Raw genomic sequence first — 24,766 nt, 5'->3', positions numbered from 1 at the left:
AAGTGGCCTCATGCGTTGTCTCAATCTGGGGCTGAAAATGGGTTTTGTCATTTGTTTGGCTTCATTTATGAGCCTTTGGTGAGCAAGCACCATGGTTCCATTGTTTGTGTGAGTTACTATGTGCGATCAGTAAGGAGAGAACCAGATGCAATTTTGGGGTTGTGCAAACCTCGTTAGCAGCGTATTTGCTTTCTTTTTTTCCTCAAGGTTTGCAGAACTAGTTTAATGACTGTTTTTTCCTGTAATTTAAGCATTTGAGCGTTTATTTTTTTGAGCGTAAGGGACAAGTGCTTTAAAATACGATTAGAAGGGCGTGTGAGACGCATGTTAAAACCGCATGACCAGCATATGCTATCGCTGGGCTCTGTTCTACGCTTCTGTTTTATGAACGCTATAATTACCGGAGAGACCCATCAGGCACCAGAACAGTTACTCAAAACCAAAACGGATCCGAACAGCAGCAGCAATCCTCCAGCATCCAGTGCTGCTAAGCAGCCGAGAAATACTAAGGCACGCAAACCCCACTGCCCATTTATTCTCCGACCCTTACACCCACCGTTTGCTTTGGCAGCATCTTCCCTCAGAACATCTGCACTAAGGTCACCAGTTCGGGGCTATTTTGTGTTTTTTTTCTCCCTCTCCCCCCCTCCCTTCACTTTTTCTCTCTGAACTCTCCCCTCCCCCTTTGCCTTGCCTCCTGCTTTCTTCCTTCCCTCACTTTTTTAATGCTTTTTTCTCAAAATAACCGGGGAGCCCCAAGCCCCGGCTGGGTGACACCCCACAGGGGCGTAAGGGAGGGAGGGGAGTCCTGCTCCCGCCGCAAACCCTCCGCCACTTGCACACACGCGGTCGTAAAACCGATTTCGCATCATTTTTCCCCAACACCTCCCCCCGCCTCCTCCGTTTCCTTCTCGCTTTTGGGGGGGGGGGGGGGGGGGGGGGGGTGTCGCTCCCCGCCTGGCTGCGCGCCATGTGCTCGGCTCTGCCAGCGGCGGCAGGGGGCGTGGCCGCGGGCGGGGCGCGGCGGCGCGCAGCCGCGCGGTGTGGCGATGGGCGGTGCCCGCGGCTGCCGCGGCCCCGCCCCGCCACCGCCCGCCGCCCCCGCCCAGCCGCAGCACGGCGCGGCGCGGCACGGCATGGCGGGGCTGCGCTACCCGCAGCAGAGCGGCTACTGCCGCGCGGCCGCAGCCATGAACCTCCTGCTGGGCGTCTTCCACGTCCTCCTGCCCTGCTTTCGCCCCGGGGAGGCGCAGGGGCAAGGTGAGGGCGCCGACGGGACGGGTCGGGGAGGGAGGGAGCGGGGCTGCCGCCGCTGCCCTCTCCGGGTGTGCGAGTAGGGCCGCCGCCCCCGCCGCCGTCCCTCGGGCGGCTGCCGCGGTGGCAGCCCGGGGACACAAAGGGAGCCGGGCCGTGGCTCGCAGCGTACCCCGCTTCCTCCCGGCCCTGCTCCCCGCGGTGCCCGCCGCGTCCCGGTGTCAGCGGGGCCGCGCGTCGCTGCAGGCCTGCCCTAGCGCGGGGAGCCCCGGGCCGCCGCCTGCGGGCTCCGGCCCCCGGCCCCTGTGAGCACGGCCGGCCCATCCGCGGTTTCTCTCTCTCTGCCCCCGCAGCCATCGAGCCCATCCCCGGCGTGGTGGAGCTGTGGCAGGCCGAGGAGGGGGAGCTCCTGCTGCCCGCCCAGGTGAGGGGCGCCGGGGGGGGCCGGTGGTTGGGGCCGGGGCTGGGGAGCGAGGTGGGCCGGGGACCATTACGGTGCCCTGAGGGACCGGGGGGTGGGTTGGGGCCCGGGGGGCGGGTGCGGGGCCGCGGCGGGGGGCGCCGGGCGGCGCTGGGGCCGGCGGGGGCGACCTCGCCCGCTGTCACGCCGCAGCCCCGGCCCCGCGGCTGCCCCCTCCCAGCGCCTTGCCGCTGCTGGGGCTGCGACCGGCGCCGTGGTTTGTTAGCTCTGGGGTTTTTTTCTGTGTTTTTCCCGTTTTCTCTTTCCCTTTTTTTTTTTTTAAAGAATATACTTTGTGCACGGTAAATACTGGGTGTGCATATAACGAATATGCATATATTTATATATCGAACCTGGTCAGGTGAAGCCATTTTTCTCCCTCAAATGACACATCGTTTATGTTGTCGTTCCTCTCATGGTAGCACAGTTTTGTTTTGTTTAGCCGCTGTTGTTGAGTGGTAACATGATTTGTTACGTTCTGTATGGGAAGAGGAGCCGGTACGGTGAAATACATGGCTGGGCTGGTGAGCGAGGAGGGATGCTGGAAGACCTGGGCTGGAGTTCCCAGCATTTGAGGCAGTCATTTAACTTGCACTGACGGACTCTGCCATATGTTGAGCTGGGCCTTCCTAGACTTCAAGGCACCAGGCTCGTAAATGGGAAGAAGCAGTCCTTAGGGATGCAATCCTATGTGAGAGGAAAAGGGAGTACTTTATTTCTCTTCAGCCATTATATCATTCTCTGTTTAGTGCTCAGCCGTTGATACCCAGTAATGTAGGGAAAAACAGCTGAAGTGTTATTTCTCTCCTCAGCTAGCTGACAATTGGTGCTGCTTACCAGGGCCCAGCGTTTTGTATCGTGGCGTTATGAAAGGATTATCTATTCTATATACAAATACTTTAAAAAAATATTTTTATATATTATGCTGTTCAGAATTTGTGTGGTGCAGATGTGGTAGTAGCTAAGGGAAGGTGCAGGGTCTCTCTTTGCCCAGGGATGCTTAAGGAACTTGGCCTTTTGCTTGTGCAGTCTTTACCTTGAAGACATTAAGATGCATTAGAGGTAGAACAGTGTAATGCAGTCGTTTATAGTTGCTCCTTGTTGCAAAGCTCCAATTGAGTGATGATGACGTGATGTTTACTTCCTGAAGAGATTAGGTCCTCTTGGAAAACACTTTGTTCTTGAGCATCCTCATAAAATATAAGCTGTAGCGTGGCTGAAACAAAACCAGACATGAATGGCCTTTGACCTTGATGTGGTGGAGCATATGGTCCTGCTCAGTTCTTGCAGCAGTGAAAGGTGAAGCTGAGGCTGCTGCTCTTCTGTCGTTTCTGTAGATGCTGCATTAGGTATGCAGGAAAGAAAACAGGTCTTCTAGTTTCAGTTGTGACAGAGTGAGAAGTGAAAATCACAATAGGCTCACTGAAATAAAAGTCGGACATTAAAAGCCGGACGAACCATTCTCTGGGCACTAGTGGTGCAGTGGCTGTTTTGCATGGCTTTCCCCTCCCAGCTTGGGGACCACAGTAGCATCTGATGCATCGGTGACTGCTCAAGCTGAAGCAGAAGGCCCTGTGTTCCTCAAACAGCTTTTAAAACCGAAGCTTGATTCTAGGCCCAACCCTGATGCCAAAATTTCTGTTCCCTTGCGAGTTTGGGCTTTACCCAGCACCTCTCGGGCTTGGGGCCTGTGGCCAAATTTGAAGCCACCTTTTCCAGTTGTTGTGAGGGAGGAGGAAGAGACACCTCCCTCTGTCCCTGCGGATGTGGCGAGGGACTCTTCCCACACTGCTTCCATGGACTGGTGGCACTGCTCTGTGATGGCTGGTTATGGCTCTTCTGAGTGCCCGAGGAGTCTAGGGTTACCCACCCTGCCGCAGTCCCACTGGGTTGGTGAGGGGCATTGGCGGAGATGCTGGCATCAGCTCTGGAGATTTGGAAAACTGCTTCATCTGTTAACATCTGGCTGCCCTTTCTTTGTTAGAGGAGTGCTTAAACTTGCAAGAGGTTTATTGCTTCTTGGTCTCAGTGCTCCACAAAAAAAAATTGCCTGACTCACTGCTATGAGGAGGTTGTCCATGTTCTCTTCCTTGCAAGAGCAGACTTGTCACTTAAACCCCCACAGAAGGTTGTTGCTCAGTGTTTATGTACCACAGCAGTGGTGATGTGATGGTGGGGGTCTAGTAAGAGGAAGAGCTTCCTTGCTTTTGAGTGGATAATAAATGTTGTTTGATAGGGAATATCCAAGGGTTGCTTCATTCACGTGTTTAAAGATAGGTCTCAGGGAAGACTTTGGGAATGGGAAGTGTCCCGGTTCTTTGATCTGGTTCTTCCTATTCCCTTTTGGAGGAGGGTGGGCGGGAGTGCAGCACAGGACTTCATATGCAGAGTGAAAAATCCAGGGAAGGAACCATGCGTGCTCCTCACCCAAAGCACCTCCCTTCTGTCTGCACGTCACCGGCTCTGAGCAGGTCTATGGATTAGGTTGCCCTGTCTGCCCAGCCTTTTTGCCTATTTCTGGTGGATTACCAACGCTGTCTGATGGATGCTTTTGCCTTTCTGTCATGGCTTTGCACTATTATCTTATTTTCCATGCATCATCAGCTGCCTGTGACAGAGCAGTTTTGAGCATTCCTTGCTGCCTGCAGAATTTGAGGATGAAAGTTGGACGGGTCGGTAGCCAACTCAGCTGTCAGGTTGCCCATGTGTGCTTTTGTTCCAAGAGCACATACCGAATAAAGACATCGTGTTAAGAGGCAAGGGGGAGGGGGACAGGACCACAAAGCATTTTAATATTTGCAGTTGTTTTCCAGGCCTCTCACAGCATCGCTTTGTCTACGTGAACTGCATGAATTTGCATGCTGGAGCGCAGCCGCCCAGGGCCCCCACGCTTCCACCCTGGTCGGCCGTTCTACCTTCTGTTTCCTCTTTCTTCCCTTTCATTGTGTGTGCTTCTCGCGTGCCCCCTCCCAGCTTCCCTCTTACATGTGTTTGTGCTTTTTCTCTTTTTTCCCCCTCGTGCTTGTGATCTTTTGATTTCTGCTTCCTCAGAAGCTTGCAGAGCTGTTTGGGGATGGCTCACCTTCTGCTCTTACTCCGCAGCCGAGCCTCGTGGGTGCCTGGAGCGTTGCAGTCGGTGAGGGGGTGCATGGGCTTGTGCGCGTGAGCTGAGGAGGGGGCTGGCTGTATCTAGTGTGCTGACAGTCTTCCACCGGTCCGCAGCTTCCTTTGGCATTTTAATGTTTCTTCCTGGGTTCCCTTTTTGCTTTGAGACTAGCTGGGTTTCCTGGTCGGATGTGGTATCCGTATTCCCTTGCGCCCAGTTTCCCTTTCTTGAAGGTGGTGTGAAGTGTGGGGTAGCCGCAGAGCTCCCGCCTTGCTCTCCTTCTCCTTGACCTCCTTTTTATAGCAAGCGTCCCTGGGGTAGCTTGGCTGGGTTTGTGTTTTTGTTTTTCTTCCCATCATTTGTCCTCAATGTGGAAAAATGTAAAGTCTTGCCTGCCCTGATGACTGGAAGATGCGTGGAAAACCAGTGGGATTTTGACATGGAAAATCTCAAGCGCAAGAGGCTTGATTAGGGCAGTTGTGGTTTTTATTCAGACTCCTTATAATTTTGTGGTTTTGCTTGCTTGTTTGTAACTTGTTAATACTTACTTAACTAAAATGCTTGGGAGAAAAGCTCCTTTGTGTCGGACTTGACACCCAAGCCCTTCACTGTTAAAGGCTGAAAAAGCTCCAAATATAAACGGCCATGTTGGAGCACTTCAGTACAAAGCTGAAAGATGATTAAGCTATATTTTTTTTTTTTTTCTGAAGTGGAGAGGAAAGAGCCCAAGGAAGAACACAGTAAGGGTATCAGGCCTGCCATCTCCAGGGCCACGAGTGTATGAAAGGAGAAGTACAAATGCCATTTGTTGTTCATGGTGGACACCACTTAGAAGAGGCATCGGAGAGTCATAGTTGTGTGTTTGTCTGTCAGAAAGTGCTTTGGTGATTACTGTGAGCATCTGAAGGCAGGGGCAGGCACGTTGGGTACCTGCAGAGCAGGGCATTCAGCGCCTTCCTTTCAGCCCCTTCAGTTTTGAGGGAGGAACTACTTTAAAATGAAATAATGAAGGTTAAGTTGTAGGTCTTGTTATCGCAATTGAAAATGGCAGTAAGTCATCAAAGGCAACATACACCAAACCTTTTTTTGATGTCGGTGCCACGTCTGTCTGATGTGATGGGTTTTCTACTGTTCCTGCATGGTGCATGTAGGAGATGAGCGAGATGTTTCATTAGAGGAACGCCTTGTGTATGTTTCAGTTTTCTTGCAGATACTTAGGAGGTTACAGTGACTGCTGATTTCAGATTACTGTGGTAATGTTTCAGATGCTTGAATTTTGGAGAAAGAGACCACAGTATTTACTGTGTCATAGTCTGTTACAGACACTGGTCAAACACAGAGCTGCTGCCTGGGTTTTCACTTTAAAGGCTCTGCTTTGTTCTGGAAGATTATTTTGTTATTTTTTTCTTTTTCCTTGTAGTAGCAACTCGTCTTCAGTTCCTGTTCTTCACTGCAGCTCAGGGGCTAATAAGGTTAATTGTTCTGCCAGTTTCAAAAGCTGATGAAGACCTTGATCTTACATATGTATCCGAGATACACGGCACTGCAGTATGTTATTAACAGAGGTGCATCCCATCAGCTGTGCACAAATTGAATGTACGGAGTCACCTACTTCAAAGCAGGGTTTGTCTGAAGACGCACAATTTGTGTGAAATTGTGCCTGAGACAGACTTGGGGTAGGAATTGTGTTCCTCTTTGGGCTGTTCAAAGGCTTCTCCAGCCTCCCAGCTGAGCTTCTGGATGGTGCTGATAGGGCTTGGGGCTGTTTGGCCATGCAGATTATGCAGAAGCTGTCAGCCCAGGCTCTTGTGACTTGTGTGACATGAGAGGGGTGCTTTCAGGGGCTTTCTAGCACAAGATAAGCACCTGCCCGTATTCAGGATGAGGTTTGGAGGAAGGTTTTTTTTTTCCTGTCATGGATAGGCTTCTGGGACCTGCATTTTAGCTTCAGGAGTCATTCCCTTCCTCCTATCCCCCTGTAGTACTTGTCTGTTGATATGGTAGTTTGAGAAATCTTGCTTTTTTTTTAAAAAAAAAAAAAATCCTCAGTGTATACCATTGACTACCTAGTCAACCACTAAACAATATCCCTAAACAATATCCCTAAACAATATCCCTAAACAATATCCCTAAACAATATCCCTAAACAATATCCCTAAACAATATCCCTAAACAATATCCCTAAACAATATCCCTAAACAATATCCCTAAACAATATCCCTAAGCACTACATCTGCATCTGGGCAGCCGGTTCCACTGCTTGATAACCCTTTCTGTGAAGAAATTTTTCCTAATATCCAATCTAAACCTCCCCTGGCACAACTTGAGGCCATTTCCTCTCGTTTTGTCACTTGTTACTTGTGAGAAGAGACTGACAGCCACCTCGCTACAACCTCCTTTCAGCTACTTGTGTACAGCAATAAGATCTCCCATGGGAGAAGATGGGAGAATGCTGGACGTGGGGCTCTGTGTGCATGCTCAGAATTGAGGGTGATTTTTTTAAAATTTTTTTTTTTCCTTGCACAATTGAGATTTTATGCTATGGGTGCACTGTAGATTGGGAAGTTTTTCTTCATTGTTGCTTGAGAAAAAGTGAAGAGGAGAAGTGGTAAGATAACTAGTGCTAAGGGTGAGCACTGTGTAATGACACAGTCCCAGGTTTCTGATGCCTGATAGACGTTAAGCCGTTTAAAGGAGGAGTTAGGCCATTTAAAATGAGGATAGCTTGCCAGCCTGTTGTGGCAGAGAAGCTGTTTCTGGAGGAGATGGATGAGGAGTCCTCTAATTCTTCTTGATATTGTACTGAGGTCCTGGAAGTACAAAAGGAGCTTGGAGAAGTTGGAAAACAGATGATGGGTTTGTATTGTGCCATACTGGTGGAGTCTAACAGCCAGGCTTAGCTCAGTCATTAGAGGAGATGGCCAGGTCTTCATGAGGGCCACGTGCTAGGACTGCTAGGTAGGTGGGTCTGTGCTGAAGAGCTGTGTGACTGGACAAGTATCATGGTGTCTCCAACCTCCCTTTAAGGGCAGACATACAGAAAGATTGTCAAGTCCTCAAATCAACTTGTACTTCCCTGTCAGTCTTGTTACAGATTTGGTTATGCTATGGTAAAGGCTGTGCTGCTTCTGTTGGATGAGCTGCTTGTGGCAAAAGATTAAAGTTCAGGTGCATCTGGTAGCTTTTGGCAAGATCTGTAATAATATTAGCCATAGGGTCATTATTTTAGCCATAATAGTGTTAATTATTAATAATAATAATAATAACAACCATATTTGCTGCCTTAGTGTGGTTGTAATTTTTTCCCCCTTCATAAGGTTCAGGTCTTCAGAAATCCTGCTTTCTATCCTGTTCAGTAGATGAGTAGGGCTGCCTGGTCTGCTTAAGCATCTGAAGTGTGTAGAAAGATGTTCAGTGTTTGTGCAGGTGATTTTTTTTTTTTTTTTTTTTCAAAAAAATGAAAATAGGAGCTAGAGTCAAAGCTGGTGTCTTGGGGCCTGTTCCATGATGCAGTTACATGGGAAACATGTAGGAGGAGTGGTGTAAGGTGCACTCTTTAATTTTAAAAGGTTTGTGGTTTTTTTTTTTTTTCCTGCCTTTTCATTACTAAGGTCTGTAGCTTGTGTCTTATGGAACCGTCACCTGCAGAAGCAGTAGCTGGGAAAACTTACCAGCTGTGCCTGGCAGGATAACTGTGACCTCTTCCTGAAGAATGTTAATCTCCCTAAATTTGTCCCTGGTTTAATCAGCGCAGGTTGGGTGGCTGTGACATGCTCCCTTTTGAGTTGTACCTAAAGCTTCCCTGGAGACCTCGGCTGGTTCAGAGCAGCTACCTGCTTGGTTTAAATGGATTTCCTGCAGGGAGCTCGTTGAACCAACGCTTGAGTTCATTTCTGTAGACAGCTCAAAGTGGTGAGTTGTGAACTGCAAGCTGGCACAGTTTGTTAGCTGCGTGTCTCGAAAATTACTTAGTCCAGCAACCAAGCTAAGCTACTGTGTTTAAAGCTTCTGCTCTCTCCGATTTCTGTACGTGCTGCTGATCGCTGATAGGATCTAGGTTTGGGATCTCGCCATCCCCAATTAGAACGTGGTACCTTGCCTTTGCTTTTGGTGTTACCATGGGATCTGAATTTCATCCTATTATGCATCCTATTTTCTCAGATACTGGCCAATGAAATTTACTGACAGGGGGCAGATAATTTGAAGGTGAAGGAAGTAGTCTTCCTGTAGTTTGAGGAAAATTGATGGTTTTAGATTGAAACTGTATGTGTGAGCAGAATTTTGTATAGGTGCATTTGTATAAATGGAAAATGAGTCTGTTCAATCAGCATTTGGAAAAAAAATAATGGAGTAGCCATGTTAAGTCACCATTTATGTTGGCCAGATGAGCTGAAACCTCAAATGGGATGGTCAGCATCCACCTTTCTTGAATCATAAAGGAATTGCTGTAGGAATTTTAGATTTCTGAGTTTGTTTTGCAAGCAAGTCGCGTGAGAGTCCATCTTCAGAGAAGTTAAAAGTGGTACGTATGTCCAGTGCACCCTGTTGCAATTCTGAGATTCTTACCTAGTATTTTCTCTGTTTGTCAGGCTGATTCGGAGGAGGATGTGGAAGAGCATCCACAAGAGCAAAGGTAAGCAAAACTCAAATGAAAACAAGAGTTTTGAAAACAAGCTTGTTTTGGTTTTTGCTTTAGAAAATACTGAAGTGTGATTTCACAGACTACTAAAAACGATTCTTTCTGCTGTATATTAAATAGATTTTCATTACTTGTGGCTTACGAATTTCTCAACTAATGTTAATATTAATTTGTTAGCAAAACCAGAAAATAGTGCACAGCATGCGCAAGACTGAAATGCCCTCTTGCATCTCTTTCTCCTTATTGTATCTCTAAGTTGCATTTGCTTTTAATTGCTTTTACACAAAAAATTCTGTGTTTATTAATTCTGCTTTATGGTGTGTTTTGTAATTAATTTCTTTAAACAAGAGGACAGTTTTCTGTTCCAAAATTTGCAAATGTAAGTAGTCTTGGAGTGTTGATGTGTACCAAGGTGGGGAGGGAGGTAAAGAAGATTTAAAGCCAGAGGCTTATTAATGTGTTGCTCTGAAACAGTAAATATCCTGCCTTATTTCTTGAAATCAGATAAATAATAAAGCTCTTAAGAACTGTAGCCTCAACTCTGCTGTTTCTGTTAATATCAGGCCTTCTCTGTTTTGAAGGGTTGGGTAAATAGCATCACAGATTATTTTTTAAATACACATTTTGTTTCCTCTGAGCGTCCAGATTAAAATGCTTGGACATCTACCAGTGAAACACTTCCTTCCTTTGGTATGTGTTAATGTGGGGACAGCTTTCAGTGCCATGCCAGCCAGAAAGATCACAAGACTTAAAATAAACATGTGTAACACCACCGTGCTCTGAAGGCTGCAGTTAGCCAGAAATGCTTTTCTAATTTACCTCCTGTCTTTGCCCTTAGCTTGGGTTTGAGAGCAAATAGATCTGATAAAACACAAGCCTGTCTGGGAGCTGGCAGAAGGGGTAAGCCTGGGGGTGGGAAGGGGATCGTTATGATGGGTCTGTCCTGCACTGGAACACTTCTTCACATGCTTTTCCCCCTCTTTCTGCCCCCTCGGGAGCCTTCTCATCCAAACCCAGCATCACCGTAGGGCTCCTGTGCCTCATCTCCGTGGGAATGACAAAGATGGCATAGAAATAGGATGGGAGAATTACTGCTGCCTCTGACAGCTGCTGCTGCTGGTTTATGCTTACCTGTGTCCCCCAGTTCCTACCTGCACAGGGGATTTTTTTTTTTTTTTCCTCTTTCCCTTGTGAAAAGAGGGATAAACTCTTGAAAGCTGGCATTTTCCCTGCACAAATAACAGAACTTTCTGATTTTCAGCTGGGGACTGCTATGGTTTTGATGCAAAATTTTCACTGTGTGCCTAAGCACGCTCTCTTTATTGAGAGATAGTCAAAAGACAGCAGTCTCAAATGCTGTGCTTGAGGTGGTTTCTGAGATTTTCGTTAGGCAGAGAAATGTAGTTTAGGGAAAAAAATCTCCACCTGCCTGTTTTTCTCGGGAGCTGCATGGAGTAACTGGCTACTGTAGCAATAATAAAAATATTATTGAAAGATATATAGTTCTTGAGACTCAGGAAATAGGAAAAAGTAGTTTGACTATTTTTTTTTTTGTCATTCAGGTGCTTAAAGATTTTTCTAGTAATTACTCATTTTCATAAATGAACTTGTTTTCTGAAAGCAAAGTTTATAAGGTTCACTTGCATGGATGGAAATATCCTTCTATTGTCATACTGAAATGCTTCAGGAAACTTGCCTAAACAGACACTGGTTTGTTTGTGTCTTTTAAACTGTTTTGGTTTGCTGCTGTATGTAAACACTGATCTGTGTATGCTTTCTATACTGAAGGAATCTTATAGTGTAGACTTTATGAAGAAGACCTAGCAAAGGTATGTTAGAAGGACTAGAATTTATTAGTTTATTTGCAGATTAACTTTCATGCCCTTGGCTTATATTACTATATGGTGAAATCATGGGGATTTCCTTTTCCTGTAGCAGCAAAACCAGAGAGTTTGCAGCATCTCCATCTCATTGTCTGCCAGCGTGCCTTAGGGAAATCAGCTAAAGCTACTGAAATTTGATGTGAAGCCCCTAGAAGCAAAGCACCTTAAAGTAGCAGTATGAACAGAAGTTAATGGAGAGAGAGAATTCAAAATTTTCCCCAGAACTGAAGAAAGTGGAAAGAGTTCAGCATCTTGGGGCATAAAGGAGAAAGTCTCTTCCCAAAACATTGTTTTTATTCAGTTTTTAATTCGAGGTTAATGGGCTCTCTTGGGAACTTGCTAACCTACTTTAAAAAAAAAAAAAAGTAAAGTTTTAACAGTCTGTTAACTGACTTCCTCTGCACGTGTATCACAGGGTCTTCCATTTGGGATGAGCTTCTTGGTTTACTCTTGTTTTTGTGGCAAGTGCACAAGGGGGATTGATGTAGTCTCATTATTTCTGTCTTGGGTTTAGCCTTAACAAACACAAAAGTTTGCATGGAGGTAAAAAGACATTGTCAAAATAGCAATTTTTGTTAAGAGCTATTTTGTGTGTAAATGAGAAATGGTTCATTTGGAGGTCCGTGGGCTTGCAGCTGCCCTGAGTGAGAAAAAAATGTAATTAGCAACTCCTTAATTTTCAGCCTAGGATTCCTGCCTTACTGATTGCTTGGATGCTACCACAGGTTGCTATCCACTGTTTTGTGTCTCTCTGGATCAGACTCTGAAATGAGAAATGCTGCACAGTAGATACTTGAGTTGCTGATGTACTGCTTCAGGCCACAGTCTTTGACAGAATTATAGTCATATGTATTTGGACTAGCCAATTAAAAAAGCTTCAAGTTTCCTTAAAAAACTGTTTCTTACATTTGAAAGTCAGCAGTAAAAAGATGCCTTCCAGAACAACTTTGGGTCAGGAAGCTTTGTTAGAACAAAGTCAATGACAGGTGTTGACAGAAAGGTGTGGGTGTTTGTTTGGTTGGTTTTTTTTCCCTTCATGCTGGTGACTGTTCACTTGCCACAGCTGGCAGTAGCAGATTTTGAAGACGTAGGTGCTTGCTTTTTTATTATGCTTTTGCTAAAGCAGCAGAATGAGTCAAATGCAGAAGTCTGGCACAGACAAAGGGACAATACTGTTAGGTGATATGCACAAATGATGCTATCAGAATTTTTAGCTTTCTACTTTAAGGAAGTAGACATTAGACTATCAAAAGAAAAAATGAATTTTCACATGTATGACATTCTTAATCCTGGGTTTTGAGGACTTCTGGAGAAAGGCCATTGAGGATCCAGTTTCCCAGCAGACATGTTAAAAGAACATTTTCACCAGAATAAACTGCTGTACTCAAGATGTGGAGCATGTAGTCTTAACACGTGATGTGCATTAATAGTCCATGAGAAAGGAAAGCCATACAATACTAAGAGTATGGTACATAATTAGTGAGTAAGAGGACATTTTCCAGCCTTTACCTGTGACAGGGCATATTTTGCTTTGTGTAGATAGGTGTCAACTGCTAGGAAAATGAAGTGTGATGCAGTTAGCTCAGTCAAGCATTTCTGTTGAACCTTTGCCTTTGATCACTGGATGAGTGTTTGACCCAATGGACTGGAGCTGCTTGGGGCAGTGGGTGGTATCAGCTCCCAGTGGGTTCTTGCTGGGGTGATAGTGCAGCCTAGGGACTGACAGATGGTGCTTGGCACTTTGACCTCTCCTGATTACCAAGTGGAGTTACTCCTAATCCTGTGATTTTTGCTGTGTCTGTGAAATAGTGCTCTAGACGTGGAAAAGAAATTGGAAGGTAAAGGTAGAAAGGGAGTAGCTTACTAGCTGGCTGAGAGACAACAAAGCAGTTAAGGTGTACGGACTGCAAAATTACTCGAGGGTTTAGCTGATACTTAAGAGACGTAGTTATAACATTTGCTTCAGGAAGAATCTAGAGTGGCAGGGGAGAGTGAGCCTGCTTCACGTTGCCAGGTTGTACATGGCAGTTTCTCACTGGCCACAACTTCATCTCATCTCCAGCCAAGAGGCACAGATGAGCCTGGTGCTGTGGATGGACTATTAAGACACTTCAGAGGTGACGCAGCCTTCAAAAAAGCCTGTGGTCTTAGTGCCATAGTTTCTGACAGTCCAGTTCTTGGAAAGTAATAGCATGGGACTGGTGGTATGCCAGTGTACCAGGTAACTAGCTTGGGTGGTGGCTAAGCCAGGAAGAGATTGAAAAACAGGTTGCGATCAAACGGATTTTTTTTTCCTTCTGCTTTTTCTAACTGAAAAGAATAAGAAATTATTTTGTGCCAGAAGAAATGTCCAAATATGAAAAAAAATACTCTTTTATGTTGTGTTTACTTTTTAAACATCTTTAATAAAGTCAAACTGAGTATCCATTGAGAAAGTGTTTCAAAATGAAAAGCTGAAAAGTAGTTTTGAGAGTGTCAGTGCGTGCTTGAACTGTTTGGAAGGAACCATTCTAAACCAGTATTTTCAACCTAAGCTTGTATTGAATACTACTAGTCATTTAGATTGTCATTAAACTTGCCGCGGAAAGTATTTGAAAAAATACATGAAGACTTTTCCTAGGATAGACACTTGGTGCTAACTTGTAATAGCGAAAGTTGCTTTATTAAGTTTTTAATAAGCAGAAATCCATGTGTGTATTAAAAAAAGAAAAAAAGCTGCATTTCTTGGGAAAAAGCTTTTTAGTCACCATTAATGCACTTGAATAAAGTAAAACATTTCTACAGTATGCACAGAATGGGTGTTTTTACTTAGTTGCACCAAAAACTACTTCAATACTGGTTAACTTTTGCTTTTAATTGATAAGTCGCTGTTGTTGTATCCTACTTACAGTTTCACCAAATCACCAAGGGGCTACTGATTTTAAGTTTTGCTGGATGCCTAAAGAAATTAAATTTACTTTATATAATTCTTGGAAGTAAAGGAGTGGAAATGAGATGCACACACCTACCTGTTATGCTTGGGTGAAAATCCCTAAGGAAACACCTGTAGGGAACACAGAGGATAATGTGAAGCTCGAATAAAAAGTGTACTGAAGAAAATTGCTAGAAGGTAAACAAAGTTGGGTGAATCTCTTGTAGGTGAAGACACATATTGTTTTGGAAGGAACTGTCAGTGTTCCTCTTCCTCTCCTTCCTTACACTTTTGCCAGGCACAGCCAGGGTGGCAGGCTGAACTCCTGCTGCTTTAATTTTTTATCTCTGTTTTATGTGTTGTAATTCATTCACTGATGAACTTTGCCTTGCTGGACTTTGTATTAAATGCTGTTAGGGACAACTGTGCCCTCGTGTGCATTGCTTCTTCTAAAATACTGATCCTTTTGCAAAATTGTGTTGCTTATCTGCTGATACAGGGTGTAAAAAAACAGGTTTTGTCCCCGCCGCTGCCCTGGGACATTGCATGCCAGTGCTGTGTGCTGGCAAATGAGTCAGCTATCCATTTATTTATTTGTTTCTAAGTTGCTTTCACATTTCTGAAATGAGAGCAGGGGCCTAGGCTGGCTGTGCTGTGTTTGACACCAGACTGAGGAGCTAATGCTCTGGCTTTCTAGGATCTGGAGCTAATGGCAAACGAGACAGTCGTGCTGCGTTTTGCAAAGAGCTGTCAAACTTCTGTCCTCAGCATAGGTCCTAATTGACCTTAACTGAAATATTTTAAAGGTGATGCATGGCCAGATTTAATTACTCTTTGATATGCTGTTGCAATCCCACTCATCGTCAAAATCTTGTCTGCTTGCATTGAAAAAACCCTGCTGGTATGTATGTATGTATTTCCTTCACCGTGGTGAGCCCTCTTGGACTGGAAGATGCCCATCGTCAGATCAGTGACACTTTGATCTGTGTGTCAGCTTGTACGCTGGCCTAAAATCGGCTTTCTCATCTATGGGTGACAATTTGGCTTTGAGAAATGGAAGACAGTCTTGGTGTGGTAATTGAGAATTGGCACTTGTACTTTCATACGGCTCACGCTGCCTTGAAAAGCCACGCAGGCTGTCTTTACCCCAGTTTCTTTACTGGTAAAAATAGCAGCAGGCAGTGACAGTCTCCTCCCAGCTGGGGCTGTGAGGTTATTGTTTGCACAGGGATTGGTGTATGTGAAGAAGCTGTATTTGTGGGCATGTGCTACTAGAGTAAACTTTCTCAGATGTAATGACCTGTTTTAGATGGACAAATAAACCTTGCTTTGCATTTTGGTGTCCTGTATCTATCTTTCTTTTCTTCTGTTAATAATTTCTTCACTTTCTGAGTTTTCTGTCTCTTCTGTAGGTCGCTTGTGTACCGTTTTATGGCATCTCTTCTTTCTTTTTAGTTTCTGTCCAGGCCATGCCTGAAACAGTTGTAGTTTCTGTACTGCAAGAGGAAGAGGCTATCTTGCCCTCTCTGTTGCCCCAGTGCTGTCCTCTGACTTGTGCAGCCCTACAGGTTGTGTCAGAAGAATCCTCTGGATTAAAAGCACTTCTTAATTTTGTTTTTGCCAGGTTAATGTTTACTGGTGATCATTCTCCATCAAATCAGTGGCTGTTGGGCAGGAGGAGGGTGAAGCATTTGCATGGGTGTGATGGATAGCCTTGGAGGCAGTTGATGGGTTCCGGGTGGACGGTGTGGCAAGTCACACAGCCCACCACTGTATGGAAAGTGGAAGGCAAGTGCACACACACATACATCGTTTCTTGTGCATGGTTTTAATTTTTTTCAGGCTCTTGGTAACCCCTGTAGCCTATGCTTTGGGACAGAGTCCACCCAGAATGCACAGTCTTTGGAGTTAGAACAATCCTGATCTGAGCAGGTGGGACAAGGGCATATGGTGTCTTATTTCCCATTCTGTGTTTGTTTCAGTACTGGCTGCAAAGCTGTGCAGAAGCAGAGATAGATCTCATGGTGGCACAGGCTGTTGGTATAGTCATTCACCAAAGACATGGGGAGGTTCAGCTCTTAATGCCAAGCAGCTGCATGCTGTGAGCACTCTGGAATATGGTGTTTTTCTTCTTAAACTTAGCCTGCCTTGTTTTGGAAAAGGGGATGTTAGGACACATACACTGTTTAGAGAAGAGAAAAAAAAAAAGAAAAGCAAAAGCAAACAACTGTTGTGGCATGTTTGTCCTTGTTCTAATCATTGTAAACTTAGTGTCCCCTTAGCCCATACATGCTGCTTCTATAATATATGTAAGTAGTTCAGTATAGGAACTCTCTTCTTATGCTTCTACTATTACATTTGAATACACTAATAATGAATTTCAGATCTCTGTTAATCTCAGGCTAATCCTTGTGATTTGTGGGCAGTGGGCCACAGAAGATTTAGCTTTATATCTATACATTTATTATTAACAAATTATTTTAATTTCCCTAATAGCTGCTTCTTATTTGTCCTTAAGAGGGATTAATTTACAGTAAGTTTAATTTTACCATTATTCAGTTAAACTATAGACATCTAGAATAATAGACTAATGTCAGCAATCTGAAAATTGACATGCTATAAGCATTTAGCTTCGTAGTTTTTCTGCTGTTGCAGACTGGCAAATTGTGAAAAAAACAAGAGCTTGCTCGCTTTTAGGAATTTGCAGACAGTCCAATTCTGAATCATCAACCCCAGCACGCTGGCTTGATTTTTATAAGCTGTGTATAAAGTTACCTGAAATCTATCTGATGCAGTGTAATAAAGTGTTATAGGCAATGCTGTTGCCTGCCTCTCATCTGCCTATAGACTCAAAGGTAACACAAACCTAGCTTATAATGCCTCACGTATTTTTATGTGACTAGGAGATGTGCTGTGGGAAAGCTGCGCTTCTGACCTGGCAGTGGCTCTGAGTGCAGGGCTTGTAGGCAAGGAGGTGAAGGAGCCTTTTCAGTAATTTTGGCATTTGCCTTAGTAACAGAAGTAAAAACATGGTCAGGAAAACAAAGCATATAGCTCACCTGTGCCACATTAAGTTCAGTCGTGGTTATAAATTTAAGCCTAAGTTTAAAAAGCATCTTAGTAACATTGTCTTAAACATCACTTTTTATCCACTTCCTTTGCTTTGTGGTGGTTATTGCAGAATCACCAACTACCCTCTTCATCAGGACAAAATAGCCCTCTCCGCTTCAGGAAGAGAAGTATATCAAATATTATACTTGCATGTGATGACAGTGTGTATTAACAGTTGCAGAGTTCTGAGTACTCACTGCAGATATTTGCTTTCTATTTGTACAAGAGTTTGCTTTAATAAGCTGATCGCCTAGGAGAAACATGTGGTCAGTATGAATAATTTAGGTGTCTGCTTGTCCTCTCAGGCAGAGGTCTGCCATTCTGTGTAACGTCCAGGATGCCACCTGAGGTAAGGAATATGGAGGGCAAAGCTGGCTGTGTTCATAGTCACCTTATGTTCCTCTCCACCTACTGCCCCCAAAGTGGTGTACAAATAAAGCTGATTTTTTTTTTGTATGTGTGTGTCTTGGTAACTTTTAGAAAGTGCAATGGAAATATAATTAGACAAGGACAACTCTGGATATTTTTATGTGTGTGTGTACAAAACAGACCTTGCTTTCTGTAGAACAAATGGACTTTATATAAATTTTCAACACAGGAATTCCTCAGTCAAAAACAAATCACTGTGAAGAAGGTTTTTTCTTCTCAGAATTATGAGGAAAAAGAGAGAGAAGGGAAAATATTTTTCAAGAGAAGGGTGAGTAGCAGCCCTCTGTTCTTGTTTTTGCTGAAGTTCTTATCTTTTGATAGCCTCTCATCTGCTTCAAGATACTGTTGTAGTACCTAGTGAGCTGTAGTTGGTGGTTTAGTGTCTCACCCACCTGGATACCAGAACCCCACAGATGTCAAAATTAAGAAATTTGAACTGCAAAATAATGCTTTTTGTTACCGCCTGATAAAAGCCAACTTCTACTTCAAAACTTTGTGAAGATGCATGAAGAAGCTGTAAGGACTTGGAAGTAAAAAGGAGAAAGTTAAGATATGGTATATCATGTTCAGTGCTGTTGAAAGCACAGGCTGTGTTGTCTCTGGTTCATGGTTTTCCTGTGTTTCAGTTAGAAGTCGGGCTTTCTGCGCAAGAAAAAGTTTTGTTAAAATGTTTGTTCACGGCAGCATACTCCTGAAGGAAACAGGAGAAATGCAGAAAACAACTCACTGTTTTTTTTAGTTCTAGAAACTGTTCTTTCGGATGATAGGATGGTGAAACTTGCAGTAATGTAGCTGAGCTTGCATTATAAAAGATATCGGTCCCTTTGCAGTCCTAAGATTTGAAACTGGTCTGATGTTTGGGGATGCTTGTATATCAATAGGATGATGATTTTACACACTTTAAAATGCCTGAGAAGACTTTCAGAAACCTGAATGATATATATGAAGAAGAAAAAGTGACCTTAAGTCAAAATTGTTCTGACATACATTCTTGTTATTTCTCTTGCATATGTAAATCATTATATATTGTTTTCCAATTTTTTAAATTGCTGTTCATTGTTTTAATGTTTCTCTCTAGGAGCTGGTTATTTCCTTTGAGAAACTGAAGCATAATTCTCTTGTTACATATCTCTGCACTTCTGCTCAAAAAAAAAAGTTAACTTTGAATTAAATAGGCAGTCTCAACTTTGCAAAGTAGATAGAGATAAATAGAGATAAATGACCGGTTTGTAATCTGCTTCTCTTAGTTTCTCCTACTATGTGCCTTGTTGGTAGCATATAGATATCTATCTCCTGAGTGGGAATTTCCCAGCTTTTTTAAGTCACGTGTGAATGCTGATACCTGATCTAGTGCAAAGTTAGTAATCTCTCTTGTTTTACTGTTTGTTGTTCTTCTCTGTGCTCCCTGAATGCTGCCATGTTCTTACAGCTCTGTTTCCCCTCCTGATTTACTGGAGGGCTTCTCCCAGTCACCGATGTGGTGGGTATATCTTGAAAAGCTTTTGTGGGTCTTGAGAGAAGATCCAAAATGTGATTGTTATACAGACACTCAGATTTCCAGAAGCTCTAGAGACCGGCTTTGAGTCACTGCAAGTGCTGCCATCAACTTCTGCACGCTTCTTTCAGAGGTGACAGTGTTTGGCAAGCAGTGAATCCAAATGTTAATACTTAATGTTTTTTTTTTTTTTTAAAGTTTGTTGGCGTACTGAGGTCTTGACCTTTCCTGCGATTTCTGGTTATCAAAATTAAGCCGAAAAATAAAATAGGCCACCTGGCATCCTGCTTCCTGCTTCCCCCATGAGCACTTATGAAGGGTTCCTCCATGGGCAGCACGTGGGCTTGGTGGGATTAGGCAACTCTTTGCAGTCCTTCAGCTGTAGGTATTTGTTTCTTATTAATGAGAACAGAAATGGAGTCAGTGGTCATATATCTAACTGAAATTGGGCCATATGAATGCATGTGTATGTGCTTGAATGACATCTCCTGGCATTTAGGACACTGGTCCACATTTATCAGAGCAGTGTATTGCGCTCCCGTTGGGAATACGCTTGGAACAAAGAGGGACTTTGGAGACTTCTTCGACTCTTGAGCCAGCAGTCTCGGTGTGATGTGTTTAGCACTGGAGAGAGAAAACACAGATGTGTGCTTGTTTTCATATTGTTTGCGAGGAGGATCTTTTGTATGGTTTCCAAGGTCTTGAGGTTCCTGTATGTTGTGCTGCCTTTTAACTCCATCGCTGTAGTGTGCTCGGATGAGTGGTGCAGTTTCCACAAGTAATGGAAAATGCACGTGTGCCTTTTTTTAAGGCTCTCAGACCTCCTTGCTGCTCTGTGTCAGAGCACTACAGCAAAGTGCTCCGTGTTCTCGAGGCTTTCCTTGGTGGGAATATATAAAAGCTGTTAACTACTCATCAGTTACAGGCAGGGTGTTTTATAAACAGATGGGGCCTATGGGTACATTTCACTCTGTTTGAAACCCATCTTCACATTCATTGTGGTGTTAGCAGTTGTTGCACAAGAGAGCTGAATCCTGAGGAGTTGTAGGATGTAAAGCAGAACTGGTTGAATTTTACTGAGTTATCTGACAATACAGTAGTTTTTTCTTTGAGGATAAGCTGCAGTGATTCATTAAACAAAATTTGGTTACATTTGCTAGGAAATAAAAGCTTTAATTTTAAAGTTTAAAGTAATTACACTTTCGTGACTGCTGCTACTGAGGCACTGCTTAAAGTATGAAGATGTGCATTGCGTGAGATTTCAGAGTTGTAGATACTAGATGTCATCCTGAAAGATCTGGTTGCCTTTGCAGGAGTTAATGCAGAAATTACTGTGTGAAGTTGTTTGCTCTCTACTTGAAAAGGAGAACAGTCTAACAAAGATTATTAGAACTGTCTGAAATATAAAAGGTTTGTATTTTTACCTTAGGACTCTACCAAAGTTATTGGCAAGTGACTGTCATCACCCACAGGGCTGGACACCCATGGTTTCTGTGCCTTCTGGGCACTGGGCACTAGCCCCATTGGGCTGAAGTAATGCCATAGCATGTCGACTCCTGCACCATGCACTAGCTGCAAATCCTGAGTGTTTCAGAGTAGTGATGCTGTCAGCATTAACAAGAACTGCCCGGAGTCACAGTTACACCAGTGTCACACCAGTGTCTATATTAAACCTCTGGGTGGAGAGGCAGTGGGATTTGCTGCAGGACGTGGGAGGAGGAGGGGAGGTTTTCTTTCCCCTCATTAAATACCTGCTGTCTGTCTGGGTACCCGACGGTGTTCGTCTCACAACAAACTACACTGCAACGTTGCGCTGAGTGCTGGTTTTTCCCCTTTTCGTCCCCTTTCGGCTCTTCAGACCCTCGTCCCAGCACAGCTCTTCGGAGAGGCTGCTGTGAACCCTGTGGATGCAGCAGCCCAGTCCCACTCCCTGGTGGGGAGCCAGAGCCCAAGGGGCCTTGCATCTGAGGAGAAGGAGGTGGCAGCAAGGTAGCGGCTAAGTGGGAAAACCAGTAGTATTACTGAGGCCATGAGGCTACTTTGCAGAATTGTTGCCCTGTAATTACAGCATTGTGTGGTATCCCATATGCTTACAGTGCCATTGTGGCATCCATGCGTTGCTCATCTGTTGCTTGAAAGCAGGTCAGTGTAGAGGATATGGTCAGATTGCACCAATCATGATAAAAAATGTGTTTCAAAGCAACAGAAGAGCTGTAAGGACAGCAGCCAGGCAAGGTTCACTTGCCCTGTGACCTGGAGCTGGCCCTTGGTGACAGGCAGGATCCATCCCCACCACCAGTGTGTGGTCTTGTCTGTGGGGAAGCTCCATCCCTGTGCACCTGGGCAGTGGTGGAGGAGGAATTTTGGGGTAGAGCTTTAGATGTTGGAAGACTGGTCACCTCCAGATCCTTCTGCAGTGAGAGAGAAAGAGGTTTCACCAGAGGATGGTCAAGGAGTTTAATTTGGTTGCTTTGAATTGCCCTTGGGAGTAGTCTGTTTTTCCCAGTCCTTCAGAGCGAGGGGGAATGACAGGTTTCCTGATTTCAGAGCCCAGGGTGAGAGAGTGCTCACATCTCCCTGAGCTCTCCTGTCTCCGCTGCTTCCCCTGTTGCGTGCAGCTTCCCCTTGCTGCAGAGGGCAAGGCGGCAGGTGAAGTCGCAGTAACTTTTTCAAACCCCTGGCATTTCTGACTTGCACAGTGAGCCTGGCCTGCCCACTCTGCTCAGGTTTTCTTACAAGTTCAGAGACTTGAGACGCCCAGCTGTGGTCTGTGTTGCTCTGGGGCGGAGGCTGTGGCTGGCAGTCTGCACCTTGGGTACCACAGGACTTTCTGCTGCAGAAGCAAAGGGCACCCATGCAACCACCAGACCTTTCTCGGCGAGTGGTGCAAGCCTGGGAGAGCTGCTTTATATGCCTCCTGTCTGCTTCGATGCACAGGGCGCTCGTCTTCAGCCTGCTGCCTCTTACTGAAGCTCAGAGCAGTGTGTTGGTTAAGGCAAAACCCTACTGAAACAGGACGCTGCCAACCACACGTGGTCTCCTGGGTGGGGAGAGAGAGGCTGGGCAGCTGGCGAGTCGGACATGATGCTGGTGAGACATCTTGCCTAACGCCACTCCGGAAACCACTCGGATGCGATGCTGAACCTGTCTGGGCTAGAATCTGGCAGCAGGGAAAGGACAGGGTGTAACTGCCAGAGAGGCAAGGGGGGCAAGTATGGTAACAAGATTAAAAATGACTAAAGATTGTGAAGAGAAAAAAAAAAAAAAAGAAAAAAAAAAAAGAAGGGGGGAGGAAGATGGCCCCTGAAAAAATCGCAAAGTGAACAAAGATACTGGTAGGAAGGGAAAAATGAAAGCTTGCTTATTTCAAGTGATAGGCAAAACTGGTAAGGGACAACAGCAGATTGCAATCTAATGATGAAAGGAAAGATACACAATAGCAACAGGGAAGTGAAATAAGAGAAAGGAGGGAGTGACTGATTCATAACTGCTTGCACCTTGTGTAACCACTACCTCCATTTATGTAAAATGATTTTAAGGGTCCGTGCAAAATGGAATACAAGTCTCCCCACTCGGGCTGGCAGAAGCATGCAGCAGTCCTGCTGCACGCTCATTTAATGTCGGCTATGACACAGGGTACAAAGCAGTCAGCAAGTCAGACCTCGCTAGTGACATTGCAGGTCACCTCTTACATTTTGCCTACATATATATTGTTTTGTGCTGAATTACACTGTCCTGTCAACTGAAGTTGTGGGTTGACATTTTAAAATTCAGGTCTCTGCAGTAAGCACATCAATAAATGTACAAACAGCAAAGAGCTGAACACAGAGGTGATGAATATGCTAACCATATATAAGTATAAATCGTGTAATTCCTGTTTTGTTTTGGTTTTTTTTTAAATGAGACTGGAACAACAAGGAGCACTGCGCTGCCCTTGGGAAGTGAGCAGCCATGTAGTATTGTAGAATAAGTTTTGCATTTCCTTATTGTTTTGTGGATTTAATGTGCCTGCTTAGTTTTTGTGCCTGCCTGCCTGCTAGTGCTGTGTGCCATTTGCATCACTGGTTTGTGTCTAGATCCTGATTCCTGGCAACTGGAGGAGGGTAGGGAGCTGAAGGGCCTGTACTTGACTGGCTCCTTGACCCGTGCTTTAAGTGCTTTGTTGCTATTAACTGCCTTTCTTCAATAGCTATTGTCTGATTTCTGTCTTGGTGTGTTCTGTCTTTTATTTGAGCCCTTTGCCGCAAGCCTGCTGCCTGCGACCCACGAGGTGCCTGCAGCCTGCTTAGGTGTTTCTGTGGCCTGCTTCTGACCCAGTTTCTGCAGCGTTTAAACTGCCCTTTTGAAAAGGGGGCATTTCTGGCCTTTGTGAGCGTCCCCAGTGTTGCTGGGATAATGTTACTGATCCCGCAGATGCGGGTAGTCGCTTTAAAACAAACACAACCCCTGCCCCGGCCCCCATGCTTTCAGTCTTGCTTGGAATTTTTTTTTCCTTTTTCTCACCGTAAATAAATACAACTGTTAATGCTTTCTGGTCATCGAAGCAGTGGTCTGCGTGTTGGTGGATGGTTTGTTCTTGGAATAAGTACTGAAATGTTTGCTGTGCAGGGAGGGGAGGGCAGTGCACAGCCATAAAGAGCGTACGCTTCCAGATTTTAAGATGAAGACCTTCGCTTTTGTTCCCAAACTGAAGGAAGGTCATTTGGGACTAGGAGAACTGCAAGCTGCCCTGTCTGTCGTGGCTTTGTCGTGAGGTCTGGCTTGGAGGTTAGGTCCTGCTGGGTGTGAGCACGGGATTGGGGACAATGACACTTGGTTTGAATGCTTGCACCTTTTTTTATTTTTGCTCTATCTGCTGAGATTTTACAGGCTGTGGAAAGGTAAGATGAGGTGTTGAAAATGTGATCTTGTGGTAGCTGCAAATCCATGTGTTACCTACTGCTTGCTGTGGCTTGGGGCAGCACCTCATGCTTCCTTATTCCCTCTGTCTTTTTGCCATACTCCTGCCAAGAACCTCGTCTTCCATTTTGCAACAATCGGAGATCTGCCTTACAAAGCCTCGTTGCTCCTTTTTTAGTGTAAAATACTGCTGTTGAGCGACACGACAAGGCCTGTTCAGAGGTTGAATACACTTGCCAAGCTTGCTTTTGTGCACTTAGGTCACACGCATGCACCTGTAAGAAGGGGCAAAGTGCTCGATGCTGGTCCTGCTCCTGGGCCCACCCCAGCTGCCCCTCTGCCCACGAGAAGCCCTGCTGGCTTCAGAGAGACTTTGCGCAAGTCACGATGGGTTCCTACACAGGACCGTGACATTTATTTGCTTGTTAGCTTGCAGAGGAAGGAGTGGCAAGAGACGTACAGCCAGGCTCCTATACATACGCCTTTGAGCTGCAGAGAGGCCTTTGGCCTGTTGAAGGAGCTTTTCCTCTCATGGGCAGCTTGAGAAACTCCCTGTCAAATAGGTTAATGAGTGGAGGG

At 45.0% G+C, this 24,766-nt stretch overlaps 1 protein-coding gene across 5 annotated transcripts in view; it reads left to right on the top strand.

Annotated features, from left to right (window-relative positions):
• Positions 1 to 1,118: 1,118 nt before the first annotated feature.
• The window catches only part of TMEM131L (transmembrane 131 like), an 87,118-nt gene continuing 63,470 nt past the window's right edge, over positions 1,119 to 24,766 (top strand). For all 5 annotated transcript variants that reach the window (XM_068403482.1, XM_068403486.1, XM_068403478.1 and 2 more), the window contains exons 1-3: positions 1,119 to 1,260; positions 1,608 to 1,678; positions 9,410 to 9,453. In XM_068403482.1, the coding sequence (XP_068259583.1) occupies positions 1,137 to 1,260; positions 1,608 to 1,678; positions 9,410 to 9,453 (239 nt within the window). In that variant the 5' untranslated portion in view covers positions 1,119 to 1,136. The remainder of the gene's footprint in view (positions 1,261 to 1,607; positions 1,679 to 9,409; positions 9,454 to 24,766) is intronic.

This window comes from Nyctibius grandis, chromosome 6, assembly GCF_013368605.1.
Source record: "Nyctibius grandis isolate bNycGra1 chromosome 6, bNycGra1.pri, whole genome shotgun sequence".
Classification (NCBI taxonomy): domain Eukaryota; kingdom Metazoa; phylum Chordata; class Aves; order Nyctibiiformes; family Nyctibiidae; genus Nyctibius; species Nyctibius grandis.
Note: the sequence above shows the minus strand (reverse complement) of the source record. Positions and strands in the feature narration are given on the sequence as shown.